This window comes from Dipodomys ordii, unplaced genomic scaffold (assembly GCF_000151885.1).
Source record: "Dipodomys ordii isolate 6190 unplaced genomic scaffold, Dord_2.0 Scaffold55, whole genome shotgun sequence".
Lineage (NCBI taxonomy): Eukaryota > Metazoa > Chordata > Mammalia > Rodentia > Heteromyidae > Dipodomys > Dipodomys ordii.
In genome coordinates, this window is record NW_012267271.1 from 3,577,327 (window position 1) to 3,590,929 (window position 13,603).

General features: G+C 44.6%; 1 protein-coding gene across 2 annotated transcripts in view; it reads left to right on the forward strand.

The window, feature by feature from the left end:
- Positions 1 to 13,603, forward strand: part of Ralgps1 (Ral GEF with PH domain and SH3 binding motif 1) — a 204,777-nt gene that overhangs the window by 43,593 nt on the left and 147,581 nt on the right. For both annotated transcript variants that reach the window (XM_013021443.1, XM_013021444.1), the window contains exons 4-6: positions 634 to 717; positions 7,819 to 7,908; positions 11,085 to 11,177. In XM_013021443.1, the coding sequence (XP_012876897.1) occupies positions 634 to 717; positions 7,819 to 7,908; positions 11,085 to 11,177 (267 nt within the window). The remainder of the gene's footprint in view (positions 1 to 633; positions 718 to 7,818; positions 7,909 to 11,084; positions 11,178 to 13,603) is intronic.

Below are 13,603 nucleotides of genomic sequence, written 5' to 3' on the forward strand. Positions count from 1 at the left end.
AGGAACCAGGCTCATGTTAGGTAAAACTTAGGTGCTGTGTTTCATTAAATTATAGTGCTAATCCTGCTGGGAAAGTAGAGACGAGGTTCTTGAATGGAACACCCAAGGAAAAACCGTCCTTTGGTTATATGAGAGATGGGAGGGGCCAACTTCCAGAAGTGACCCCAGGGAACCCCAAAAGCTTCTTGGTTGCCATTGTTTTGGTCTGGTCCTTTGCATGACTCTAGAAATGGAGTTATGTGTCCAGTGAAATCTGGCATTCATCAGATTTAAAAATTTAATTTCAAGTTAGCCTAGAATCTGACAGTCAAATATACAGCAAGATGAATCCTACTCATTCAGACATTTATGCCTTTTTCAAACAGATTGCACTGTTAAGAAATGTCTCAGAGATGCTGGCAGAGTGGCAGTTGTAGGGTTAAGAATATTTTGGCACCAAAATGCAGGAAATGTGGCCATAGTCGTGGGGAAGGGTATGTTGTATCTCCTCTCCTTTGGTTATGTTGGTATGTACTGCTATCCAGCCCTCCTCTCCCACCTGGTGCACCTTCATGTCCACCTTCCAAGTTGATAGCCTGGTGTATTTTGTATCCTGGTTAGAATCTCTGTTGAAACGGACTCTGTGCTTCCTAGGAACTAGCCAGCTGTGGATGGAGTAAGAAGGAGAAACATAGTCTCGCCCCCAACGTCGTGGCCTTTACCCGGAGGTTTAACCAGGTAAGCTACATCCTTTGCGTGTACCTGTCCCAATGGCTCTGTTGTTCCTGTAAAGCTGCAGACTCCTCCAAACATGGCTTAGTCCAATCCCATGTACCAGGTATCTGGCTAGGTACCTGGCTCCAGGTTCAAACCCTTCTTCCTAAACCATCCACCTTCATGCATTTTTGTGTGATTACAATACTTTTCACAAGGTGGTGGATGGAACTGAACACAATTTCAATTTCACATAAACTAAGGTTTCGGCACTTTAAAGTGCTCAGGGAGGTCCTGCAGTGGGGACCTAGCCTCTGCCCACTCCTCCTGCCTCATTTCCCATCCTTCCCTTTCCCTCTTCTGGCCCCCCTGCCCATGCTTCCATCTCTAGTTGAGTGCATCTATCTTTCTCTGTCCTGTCATGTCCCCTGTGTGCTATTGTCCCAGCTGAGGACTCTGCGCCCCCCCCGTTTAATCTCATTCTGATCTTAGTCTGAGTGTTACCTCCTCAGGGAGCTGTTGCTGGGCCCTGAGTCTGGATGCTGTTTCCCCCTCAAATACTCACCTTGCAGTTCATTGCACCTTATACTTCTGTGTGATTCCTTACTCACTGGCCCTCATTTTTTTTTTATCACTCTGTGGTCTCTGCCTTCCTTGCTGGTCTGTGAGTGCCATGAAAGTAATACCATGCCCATCTTTTTCATCACAACATCCACACCTTGCCAAGTTGAGGCATTTGTATAATAGATGGTCAATAAATTCATGTAGAACAAATGAGTCCTATGTTTAGGTAACACTGTTTGAACTTCTTGAAGAAGAATTCTTTTTTTTTTTTTTTGGTCGGTCATGGGGCTTGAACTCTGGGCTTGGGCGTTGTCCCTGCGCTCTTCAGCTCAAGACGAGCATTCTACCGCTTGAGCCACAGCACCACTTCTGGTTTTCTAGTAGTTTATTGGCCATAAGAGTCTCACAGACTTTCCTGCCCGGGCTGGCTTTGAACCGTGATTCTCAGATCTCAGCCTCCTGAGTAGCTAGGATTACAGGCGTGAGCCACCAGTGCCTGGCTTGAAGAATTCTTTAATACTTCTCAACTCCGGATTCACCGGCCCTACACTACTCCAGACTGATTTAGTCTAGCTAGAACCTTGGCTCCAGGTGTGACAGGCTGTATCTCATTCATTGGAGTGGTGATCACTGATATGGACCAAATGAGGGGGAGAGCTTCTAGAACATAATTTTTTGTAGCAAACACCCTGCAAAACCCTTTTTGCATAAGCCAACATTCCAAATTTTTCTTCCTCATTCTTGTTTTTTTTTTTTTTAATGAGGACAGTGGCCTTGAGGTTACATAATGTGAGTGACTAGCCCTCTGGGTTCTGGGGCTCATGTTCCCTTGAGGTCTTAGCTCCAGCTGGGCCTGCCTTCACAGAAATGCCTGGTCTTGTGCATCATTGTTGCTCAATCCCTCCAGCCCTTTCTAGCCTCAGTGTCCACCCAAGGGCAGTAGGAGCCTCAGAGAGGCACCAGATTATAGTCTAAAGATCAAGGCTGGACTAGCAGTAGTATTCATTGGGGGGATGTTATAGGAGCCAAGAAAGGTCTAGATGTATCTGAATGAAGAGCTGCACACAGTTTGTTTTGGGAACCTTTTTCTTCTTTTCTCCTTCTTTTGAAAATCCTTTCCACTAAGCGTAGTCTAAAAACAAAACCAATCAAAACAAAACAAAAAACAGAACAATACAAAAAGCCCAGATGTGCACAAATTATCAAGAGATTCATAGTTTCCGTAACAAAAATATTTGACTGGGAGTCAACTCAATTCCCACCTCTGACTAACCATGGAGCTCCCTGAGGAAAGGCCATCAGGGACTCTGAAGTAATCTGTTTCACACTCTGATGCCAGCTCAGCTTGGCAAAGGCAGTGTAGCTTCTTCTGTGAACAGTTATATTTGTCCTACTCAAACCAAGTGGTGAAATGAGCCAGAAGTAAAGTTACATTTTCTCAAATCCAGTGCTCCGGGAAATGATCTTTCTGCCGGAGCTACTCAGAGAGCCAGCAACTCTTGGACATAGCTGTAGCAGCGCTGGCTTACAAACTGGCTACATGCCAGACCTGGTTCACCACTGTGGCTGCTCTCTTTGAGATGAGCTCATTGGTGGACCTGACCCATGTGAGGACAGTATGCCTCATTAGACTCCAGATAAGAGAAAGCACCATTTTCCTCATCTGTGACTGAGAGTAATGACAGTGTTTACTTGACACCATTACTATAGTTACATGAAATATATATCAAGAGCTTTTAGATTAGTATCTGCCATATAGTAGGTACCCAAATGTTTTAGAGGGAACTAAAGGAAAGTAGGAAGATCAACTGATTTGAAGGAGATTGCCAGGGACTTGAGGCTCCTTGTGGCCAAAGCAGAAGCCTAGGAGTGAGTGCCCTGTTCTGCTTGCCTGCTTCTCCATGGAGTCTGAATCCTTTGTGATTTATTCATTGAGTGGCCAGATGGAAAAGCTTGACTAGGTTCACCAAAAGTGTTCCAGGCCTGTCAACCTCACGGAGTTCAACATACCATATAGAAGTTTTCAGTCATTCTGGGGTCACTGTCATTAGTCAGGTGCTGGTGGCTCACACATGTAATCTTAGCTATTGGGAGGCTGAGAATGGAAGGATCATGGTTTGACACCAGTTTGGATAGAAAAGTTTGTAAGACCCTTCCTAACCCATAGCTGGGCCCAGAGGCCCACTCTATCACTGAAGAGGCAAGCACTCTACCACTGAGCTACCTTCCCAGCCCCATAGGTATGCTCTTTAACTAGTTCTACATAACATTGAATGGAAAGTCCTGGATAGTGCAATAAGACAAGAAAAAATAAAAGATACTCAGAACAGAGAGAAAGAACTCAAGATGTCTTAACTCATAGTTTTTGTGATTGTCTATATAAAAGTTCCCAAGAAATCTTTTTTTCAAAACCCTCCTGGAATTAACTAAAGTATAACTAAAGTAAAACACCGGGTCATTATACTGAAGTCAGTTGTTTTCCTGTATATCAGAAATGAAGAAATAGAATTTGAAATGAAAAACAATAGTAACAACCCAAAACAAAAACACTGTTTTTGATAGCACTAAAACAAAACTAGGGTAATTTATCTTACAAAATATGTGCAAGTTTATATGTGGAAAACTACGAAACACTGTTGAAAGTAATCAGAATACATCTGAACAAATGGAGAGATATGCCATCTTTATGGATCAAAACATTCATTATTGTTAAGATGCCTGTTCTGCCTTTTTTACCAAGATGGAGCTGAAAGCAAAGAAGGAAGCTCCCACCCATCCCAAAGCTGAAGCTGAGATGGCAGACACACACTGCCAAGAAAGCAATGCTAAGAGGCATCCATAGCCACAAAATGAAGATACTAATGTCACTGACCTTGCAGCAACCTAAGACTTTGCAGATCTGGGGGCAGCTCTATACCCTTGGAAGAGTGTCCTCAGGAGAAGCAAGCTTAACCCCTATGCCATTATCAGCTTCTCCCTAGCCACTGAGTTAGCCATAAAGAAGACAGAATACAGCAACCCACTTATGTTCTTTGTGAATGTCAAGGCCAGCAAGCATCAGATCAAACAGGCTGTGAAGAAGCTCTTGATCAGGCCTGCCTATGATATTGAGATGACACATGTCCCAATAGAAAGATGGGTAAAGCACTTGAGCAGGCAATTCTTCAGCAGTACAAATGGCTTATAATTATTTGGAACAGAAAATGTGCACTGAAAAAAATGCAAAAAAAAGTTAACTGGATGGTCATGAAAAAAAATGCTAACCAGTTACAGTGTGATACCATTTTGTCTACTGGGTTAGTAAAGAGGAAAAGAATTTTACCAACTGGTTTTGGCTGGTATAGGAAAACATGGATCTGTTTAAACTTGTTGATGGATCAAAGTCAAACCTTTTGGAAGCCAAGTTTTATATATATATATATATATATATATATATATGAAAAGATGTACACTTTTATTCATTTCACCTTACAAGAATTTATTCTCAGACTTTAATAAAAAGTATACAAGAGGGGAAGGGAAATAACAAAATGCTGAAATAAGGATACAGGATGACCCATTGTAACAATGAGATATCCAAGACACTATGCTGAAAAATAACTTTACAACTTTGTGGGGAAGTGGGGTAGGAGTTGGGGAGGTGGGGAGGGAAGGGATGGTAGGGAAAAAACAAAGGAGGGGGTAACAATGCTCTACAGGAAATGGATTCATTACCTTGCTCATGTAACTGTAACCCTTCTGTACAGTATCTTTACAATAAGAAACATATATTTTAAAATATTCAAGGTGCAAAGGCGTTTGCTACAGTATTATTTACCACAATAAAATAATTAGAAATGGCCTGCCCAACAGTAGGAGCTTACTTCAGTCATTGGTGATGCATCTCTGTGATGATGTACTTGGACCTGTAAAAAACGGCAGACAAATAGTGACTTACAAAAGTTCTTATGACATATGACTAATGTTCACCAGTTTTGTTGAGAAAGACAACGTATGTAGTATATATGGAAAAAAGAGTGGGAGGACATATATTACCCTGTCATCATGTTCATCTGTACGTGAGACTAGTAAGTTTGCAAATGGTTCTTTGTCCTTATCTCTATTTGCCTTATTTTCTGTATCAAGTGTCTGTGAAATTTTGTAGTTAAAGAAGAGAGTAAAATCTTAAGGGGCTGGGAAGGTGGCTCAGTGGTAGAGCGCTTGCCTTGCATGCATGAGGCCCTGGGTTTGATTCCTCAGCACCACATAAGCAGGAAAAAAAAAAAAAAGCTGGAAGTGGCGCTGTGGCTCAAGTGGTAGAACGCTAGCCTTGAGCTGAAGAGCTGAGGGACAGCACCCAGGCCCAGAGTTCAGGCCCCACGACCGGACCCCCCCCCCTAAAAAAAATCTTAAGACTGCTGCTCTACCCATTTCATCTTTCTCATCTGGCCCTTCTCATCTCCTTCACTGTGGCCCTCTTCAGGCCCCTCTTCTCTCTTACCATTGCCTTAGTGTTATAGCTAGTGACCCTGCCCATCAGAATGATCTCACGTGTTGCTCGTCAGAAGCCTCTGAATTCCCCACATCTTTCCTTGCTCCAGGACCCTTGGTCTGTTCCAGTTTCATCTGCCCTCCCTTTTGTACCCCACAGAGCTCCTTCAGGCCTGTCAGGCACTGCTAGTCCTAGTCATGGTATCTACAGTCATACCTCAGACCTGTTTTGCTGTAAGATCTTGCCATGTTCCAGAGCCTGCCCTCATCAGTCATTACTCCCCATTCTATGGTTCACCTGCTTTGAACTTCTTCACTGGCCATTATCACAGTTGCTTTCCAGTTCAGAGATTTCTGGAGAGTTTTGCTTCCTCCCTTGGTCACTTTGGTGCCAGATAAGGTGTGGACTTCAGTGGGGGTATCACATAACTCTGTTGAATCAAATTGTTTCATCAGAGCTGCTACTACACACTGTGTGTTGCTGCAGATCCAAAGTCAACTCTGTCATTTTCCAAAATTTTGCCAGAAAAAAAGTGAGGTTTTGGCAGGCAAGAATCTGTTAAATTATCATATACATATAAAGCAGCACACTTGAGATTATGTGGCATGAGAATTGTACATATTAAAATATATGATCACTGAATTTACTGTTTGGTACTTAGAAGAACTTTCTTCCATAGCTGGCTAGTAAACATTTGAGACTGAATTTAATTTTGGCAATTCCTTGGAAAAAATGATTCTATGGAAACCCAGGCGTGTCCTGGGGGTAACCACCAGTAATTGCACTGAAGAAAACATTTTCTAATGCTCCTGCTTAATATAAAATGCAAACTGTTGATTCCTGGTTTCCCTTTCCTATTTCCTCTTTGAGAAGGGACAGTTTTCCACTCAGGAGACCTTCCTTTATTGCAACAGCAAGCTTGCAATGTGAATTTCCGGCCAGCCTCTGCTTTCTCTAGTTGTGTGTGTGGGGGGATGCTGCTGCCTTGCCTTCCTCTTCATGCACACCCCCCCTGCTATGCTGTGCCAGTGCACCCTCTCTCCTTTTACTGTGGCGGTGGCACTCTTTGGCATGTGTTTCACACAATACTGTTGTGATGGGAATGAGGCATAACAAGGAAAGCTAGCTGTTTCCCAGCAGCTCTTGGCTGCCCCTTCCCTGTGTTTTCTTGAGGTGCTGTGAGTCAGCCTGTTCCCACCAATAGCCCCAGCAGCTCAGCACTATGGCTGTATGTGAGAGGTCAGGCAAGAATGAGGATCTTCACTGAAGCTGCTAGCCCAGTCTTTGGCATGTGCTAGCTACAGAAGAACAAACCCATAGCTTGGGTTGTTTCGTGGAACTTCGAAAGACACTTCTGTGTTGTATATAATTGTTAATCCTCTCTTAGAAAATTAAATTTGTTGCATTTGTGTAATATTGGCAAAACCTCCTTATCTTGAACCTGGCATGCCATATGGACTCATGGGTGTTACTGTCAGTGTATATTCCTTTGTCTGACCGTTTCCATCCCTCTATCTACTCTCCCGTTATCCATGGCCTCATCTGGAGTCCAGGAGTCCAGACCAAATCATCTCCCAATTCCCTGAAGCCCCTGCAGAAACTTTTTTTTCTTTCAAAATTTGTATTTATTTCTTGCTGGGGCTTCAACTTGGGGCCTAGGCACTGTACTGAGCTTTTTTTTTGCTCAATCCTAGAGCTTTACCACTTGACCCACAGCATCACTTCCAGCTTTTTCTGAGTGGTTTATTGAAGATAAGAGCCACATACTTTCCTGCCCTGGCTGACTTCGAATTATGATCTTCAGATCTCAGCCTCCTGAGTAGCCAGGATTACAGGCATGAGCCACTGGAACCTGGCCCTGCAGAGACTTTCATGTCTTGAGGACCCAGTCCTCCCCTTGGTGATGGCAGAGGGTCACTGGGAACAGGGTCCCCAGGGATCCGGGTTCAGATGCCATAAGGAACTCAACCTCATGTGACCTTAGGCCATGCTCTTACACCTTCCTGGCCTCCCAGAAATCCCACAGCAGCAGTGGGCAAGGGTGATGGCAGTTAACAATTTGTCTCTGTGTGTATGTTTGTGTATTGCAGGTCAGTTTTTGGGTTGTACGAGAAATTCTAACAGCACAGACTTTAAAAATAAGGGCAGAAATCCTGAGCCATTTTGTGAAAATAGCCAAGGTAAGCTGTTATATTATTTTTAATGTATTTTTGTCTCAAAATGTATTTCCTCAGTACTTTGGATAGTGTTTTACTCTGAGCCTGCTGGACAAGGTCCAATAGTGTTGGGGGCAGTAGGGGAGGTACCACCTGACCTTCCCAGGCAGAGCCTGTTGGAAGACCCACCTGGCTTCCTATACCCCTGTACCCTGTTTGTGCTTTGGCAGCATCCCCCACTATCCCTTAATTTCATCAGACAACCATTCTCCTTACCTGGGTTTTCAGTACTTCCACATTGTCCTGGACTCTCTTCATCCTCCTTTAGACCCTGGCAGTGCCGAGGGTGTACTTAGTACCTGTGCCTGTGATCTCTTACAGCATGCATAATTGTGTTTCTAGTCATCAGATTCCAACCACCCCACCCTGAACTAAGACCAGAGCCAGGTGGCCCTGCCCCTTATGCCCACCTACTACCCCCTGGCCTCATAGTTTCTGCCCTTGTGGCTTGTTGGATCCCTTTCTCCTCTTTCCTCATGTAATCTGCTAGCTCATGGCTGTTCCAGACCATTGTCAAATCAGGTAGCTACTTCTTGTGCCTTTCTCCCACCACCCGTTTGCCAGGCTCCAGAAGCATTATTCTGCCTTGGTTCGGTGTTTTCTTTGTGTGTACAGGTGTTGTCTTCCCACCTGCATCTCCAGAAAGCTGTCCTGAACTGAGCTCTTCTGTCCCAGACAGTGTAGCAGCTCCTATACTAGTGGGACCACACCCAATGCTCACATGGTATCATTCCATCTGCAGAGTAAGAAGGGGACTTAAGGAGATGACATGTCATACTCAGGCCCCAAGCTAGTCAGTGACAGAACAGCAATCAAAGCCATGTCTCACTGCCTTCAGAGGAGCAGCTCTGCTGCCCCTCACAGGAAGATTAAGCTTGTCCAGCTATAAGAGATGTTAGGGACAGTGGTCACTGTTAGGTTTTTAAAAAGAGGTAGCCGAGTAAGAACAGCAGCATGCACGTGGTATTTAGGTAAGGGGTAGGTTTATTCATCGTTCCGACTGGCACCAGGCCATCTTGGTCCTCCACGAGGTGGGGAAAGGCCTGGGAAAGAGAGCTGGGAAAGAGAGAGAAAAGAGAGAAAGCTAGAAAAGAGAGCTCTGGGAAAGGTGGGAAAGAGAGAGCTAGGAAAGGGAAGGGAGCTGAGAAAGAGCTACAAATGAGCAGAGAGAGAGCTAGAAAAGAGAAGGGAGCTGGGAAAGAGAAGAGAAGGAAAGAGCTGAGAAAGAGCTAGAAAAGAGCAGAGAGAGGGCATCTGGGTCTGGGCTAGGCCTTATCTAGGGTATGGTGTGGCCACATCAAATTCAGATGTGACCTCAGCAGATGCAGATGTGACCTCTTCCAGGTGTCCCAGTTGCCTAGGTAATGCAGGTACTGGGTGGAGACTTTGCTGCGAGGAAGGTGGAGTCTGCTAGCCATCCAGGAGCGGACCTTACAGTCACGGTGATGTCCCATGGAGTCTCCTCACTGCCTGGAACTGGTGCTTGGCTCAATGCTACTTGTCCCTTCCCCTCAATTCTATGCTGAGCCAGAATGGGGAGTGGGATGTGGTTCTAGCTCTCCTGGGACTTGCAGTTTGGAACTGAGTTATAGTCGTCACTCAAGGGTACAGAATCCTTTCTCCTTAACCACTGCCCTTTCCTGGACTTCAGATTGTCATGCTGGCCCTGAACCCTGGGGGTATCCCTGGGCAACCCTCCTTTCTGGGCCTTGATTTTTTCATCTGGAAAATGGAAGTGGTGAAAAATTCCCAGAGACTTCTCAGCTTTAGAAAGAAATTTGGTCATAGGCATAGCAATTGAGATGTTAGAATGAAATTAAGTTCACTTAGAGAATCTATTATTACACACAGGAAGCAGTTTGAGATTGTAACAAGATGTACTAAATAAAACATTAACTTGTGTGGTTAAAGTGACTTTTCCAGTAAGAACAGAGCTACAAGAGACAGGCTTAAGGGCTTTTCCTCAATTTTTCATTATACCTGATGTGTGCTGAGCACTGTCCTGGGTACTGACAACATGGTGGTATCTGCTATCAGGGAACACAAGGCAGACAGTGAAGTAAAAATAAGTACAGTCCAAGTGCAAAGGGATGTACAGACAGAACCTATGTGGGAGCACAGACATTAGTCCCCACACTTCTTAGATTTGCAAACATGGTGAGGAAAGGCATTTTAGAGGAAATGGCATCAGAGCATCCCAAGATAAGGGAGGAGAAAAGGAGTCTTCCATACAGAGAGGACCAAGCCTCACCTTGTACTGAATATGCATCCCAGGCCCAGGCACTGCCTTAGCTGGTGACAGGCACCATTTCATGCAGGGCAGGTTCCATGACTACCTTCCTAGTTTTAACTACAAGGACACCAATACTCAAAGAATTGGGTAACTTGCTGTAGGAAATGTAAGTCGAGGGAGCTGGGATTGGTAGCAGGTCTTTGGGTTCCACAAAGCCAGCTCACTAAGCTTGGGTTCACTGCCTCCTAAGAATGAGACACCGACATGGTTCCTGTTAGCAAGTTTCCCCAGTATAAAACCAAGAACACAGCAATTGCATTTTTCTGCACTGACTCTGCTATGGCTCATTCTGTGGCCCTCCACAGTAAGGGACTTGTCTGCGACTGAATTGACTCCAAATGTTCTCACTCTCACTGGTTCAAAGGGATGGGGAAGCGGGGAGCAGGAGCTTTGCCTTTCCAGCTGAGAGAGATTATGGAGATTGATAACATCTTTCCTTGGGCTCTTTCTTGTTGGGTGTTAAGGTAATCACAATGGAACCCACTGATGCTTGCCGGCAGGGCCAGAGTCAGCTTACAGAAGCCTGTTGGGACCAGTTCAGATTCCTCTAAAAAAGGACTATAAAGGGATTATCAGATCTCATCTCTAGCCATGTTTCTGTCCGGCAACCAGATGATCAGCCTAGGAAAATTTCCAAGTCTTTTAGATGCAAGCTCACCTTTTGACAATTGAGAGACATAGAACATATGGTTCCTATGAACTTCTTAGAACTATATTTTCTACATGAGATATTTTTAAGTGTAATTGAATTTCATAAATATGACAACATTTGGTAATACTTGAGCATGTTTTTCTTTTGTTGTTTATAGCAGCAAAATAATGTATTCCATATCTTTTTTTTTTCCAGAAACTTCTAGAACTCAACAACCTTCATTCTCTCATGTCTGTGGTATCAGCATTACAAAGTGCTCCCATCTTTCGGCTGACAAAAACTTGGGCTGTAAGTTAATCTCCTTAAGTCTGTCCCTTTGATTTCTGAGGTCCTTTCATTGCTGAAGACCTGCATGGCTTAAGCCTCAGGCTTTCCCTGGCTGCACTCTTCTAGGGAAAGTTACTGTTGGTTAATGAAATGTTCTTGAAGCATCTTCATGGCTTCAGTGGCTCTAAGCACCTTTTTGGTTTAAGGGTTGGGTAGCTGTGCTCAGATAGCTGGGGTTGAAGCCCCTAGTGGGGATCTTTCTGGACCCCTATGTGCTTGTTGTTATCCCTAATGGCCAAGTCCGTGCATAACTTCTGCCTTCCGCTTGATCACACTTATCTCTGCCAGGCTACAAGCTGCACTTGGAAAGGTCTCTGGGCTGATAGTTTGCAGCTGCCCTGGGTCACTGGCCATATTGCCCAGTTTCTCTAGAGAAACCTGTGACCCTAATATAGGAAAAAGTGATTTTCTTCTTCTTTTCTTTTTTTTTTTTCTTTCCTGAGGCCATGGATAATTTCAGCTCAGAGGTGGAGTCTGATAGTTATATAATTGAGTCTGTAGGAAAGTTTTTCTGCTGTAAAAATACTTTGAAAATATCTCAGACCTCTTTATCCTTCTCAGTTGGCCCAGCGCCTGACTTGGGGGAAGTAATTGCTATTTCCATAGCTCATTAGTATTCACCTCTTGGCCCGCTTGCCTGGTCCAGGGGCTCTCTCAGACATATAGCCCAAGCCTTTCAAGACCTGTTTATATCCCACTGCACTGACAGGAACTGTATGGAATTGTCAGATGTACTTCAACAACTCATTTCCGACCTTCTTTCTGCCAATTGTAGGGCTGGGCTCTGTTCCTACTTGGCTGGCTTAAGGAACCTTTAAAATACTTAAGAAGTATGTTGTAGGTGATCAGAAATGGACCTGTTTCTTTGAATTGAAACTTTCCATTGATTTAGCCCTAGCAGAGTGGGGCCAGAGGTGTTAGCCTGGAGACCTGGAACTAGGTTTGTGTTCAGGCACCATTCAGAGTGAGGGGCTTGTTTTCCATCAGTGCTCAGGATAGCTAATGTAGAATAACAGTTTTCTATCAGTGCTTTGAGGAGCCCTGAGGTCCTTAGAGTTACCTTAGGGCTTCCCAGGACTGAGGGAGAGGAGCAAGGGCACCAAGCACATAACCCAGGCCCATTTCTATCAGGAAGTCTTATTTGTGCCAGTTTTGGGTATTGAGCTTCTGGTGAATTACAGCTGAGCAATGGCTTTGGAGATTGAAAGTAAGGTTGGAAGCTACTGATTTCTTCAGTGGCTGCCAGTCCTGTGATTTCAAGGCCATCTGAACGGTGAGACTTTTTTCTAAAGTTGCTTGGAAATTCTTTTTCAAATGAATTTTCCATCATTTGATGCTGTTATTGTTTCTTGGGCTTCCAGTAGCTGTGTAGCAACTGGGAGCACTGTGTTTTGTATCTTCTCATAGACTTTGCTGTGAGCAATACTGTGACTCTCAGGGGCCCCTAGGAGCTACAGAGTCATTGAGGGCAGAGCAAGTGAAGCATCCCAAACAGCCTGAGCTATCTAAGACCCCTGCACAGAGATGTGACAGGCAGGGCTCATCCATGAAGGTCTTCATAGGCCTCTCCAAAGGATGCTTTCTGCTGCCAGGTCCATGAGGGCAGCATTAGGACAGAGCAATACCAGGACTTCCCTGCTTGGCTGGTGAGCACTGCTCAGTGGGGCTCAGCCTGAACTGAAGCCAGTGAGTCTGTGCTGCAATGAAAATTAACTTGCATGGCTTCTCGGAAGGCTAGAGTTCAACACCTATCCAGGACCTAACAAAGGTGTACCCCTTCTCCTAGCTCCTCTCCAACCACATGGATTATTTTCCTGCATGGATTTGCCAGAATGAAAACATATAAAATGGAAGTCCTAAATTCTTTACACATACTAACTCCTTTAATTCTGGCAGCTATCCATAGAGGTAGGTAGTGAGGTCATTCTCATTCACATGTGAGGAAACAGACTCAGTAGGGTGGAGTGATTTCCTCAGGGCCAAGGCTAAATGGCCAAGTTGTCTGGCTGCACAGTTCTCAACCTCAGTCATGGCCAAGTTGTCTGGCTGCACAGTTCTCAACCTCAGTCATCAAACCCCACTGAGTAGAACGGGACAGTTCCTAACTACCACCTGCCTCTCAAAAATGGTACAAGCAAGCCAGGCACCAGTGGCTCACACCTGTAATCCTAGCTACTAAAAAGGTTGATATCTGAAGATCATGTTCAAAGCCAGCCTAGGCAGGAAAGGCTGTGAGACACTTATTTCAAGTTAACTACCAGTGGTGTTGTGGCTCAGAGTGGTAGTGCGCTAGCCTTGAGCGAAAGAGCTCAGGAACAATCCCCAGGCCCCAAACTCAGCCCCGCTTCTTCCCAAAAAGTACAAGCACTGATTAAAATACTTTTCTC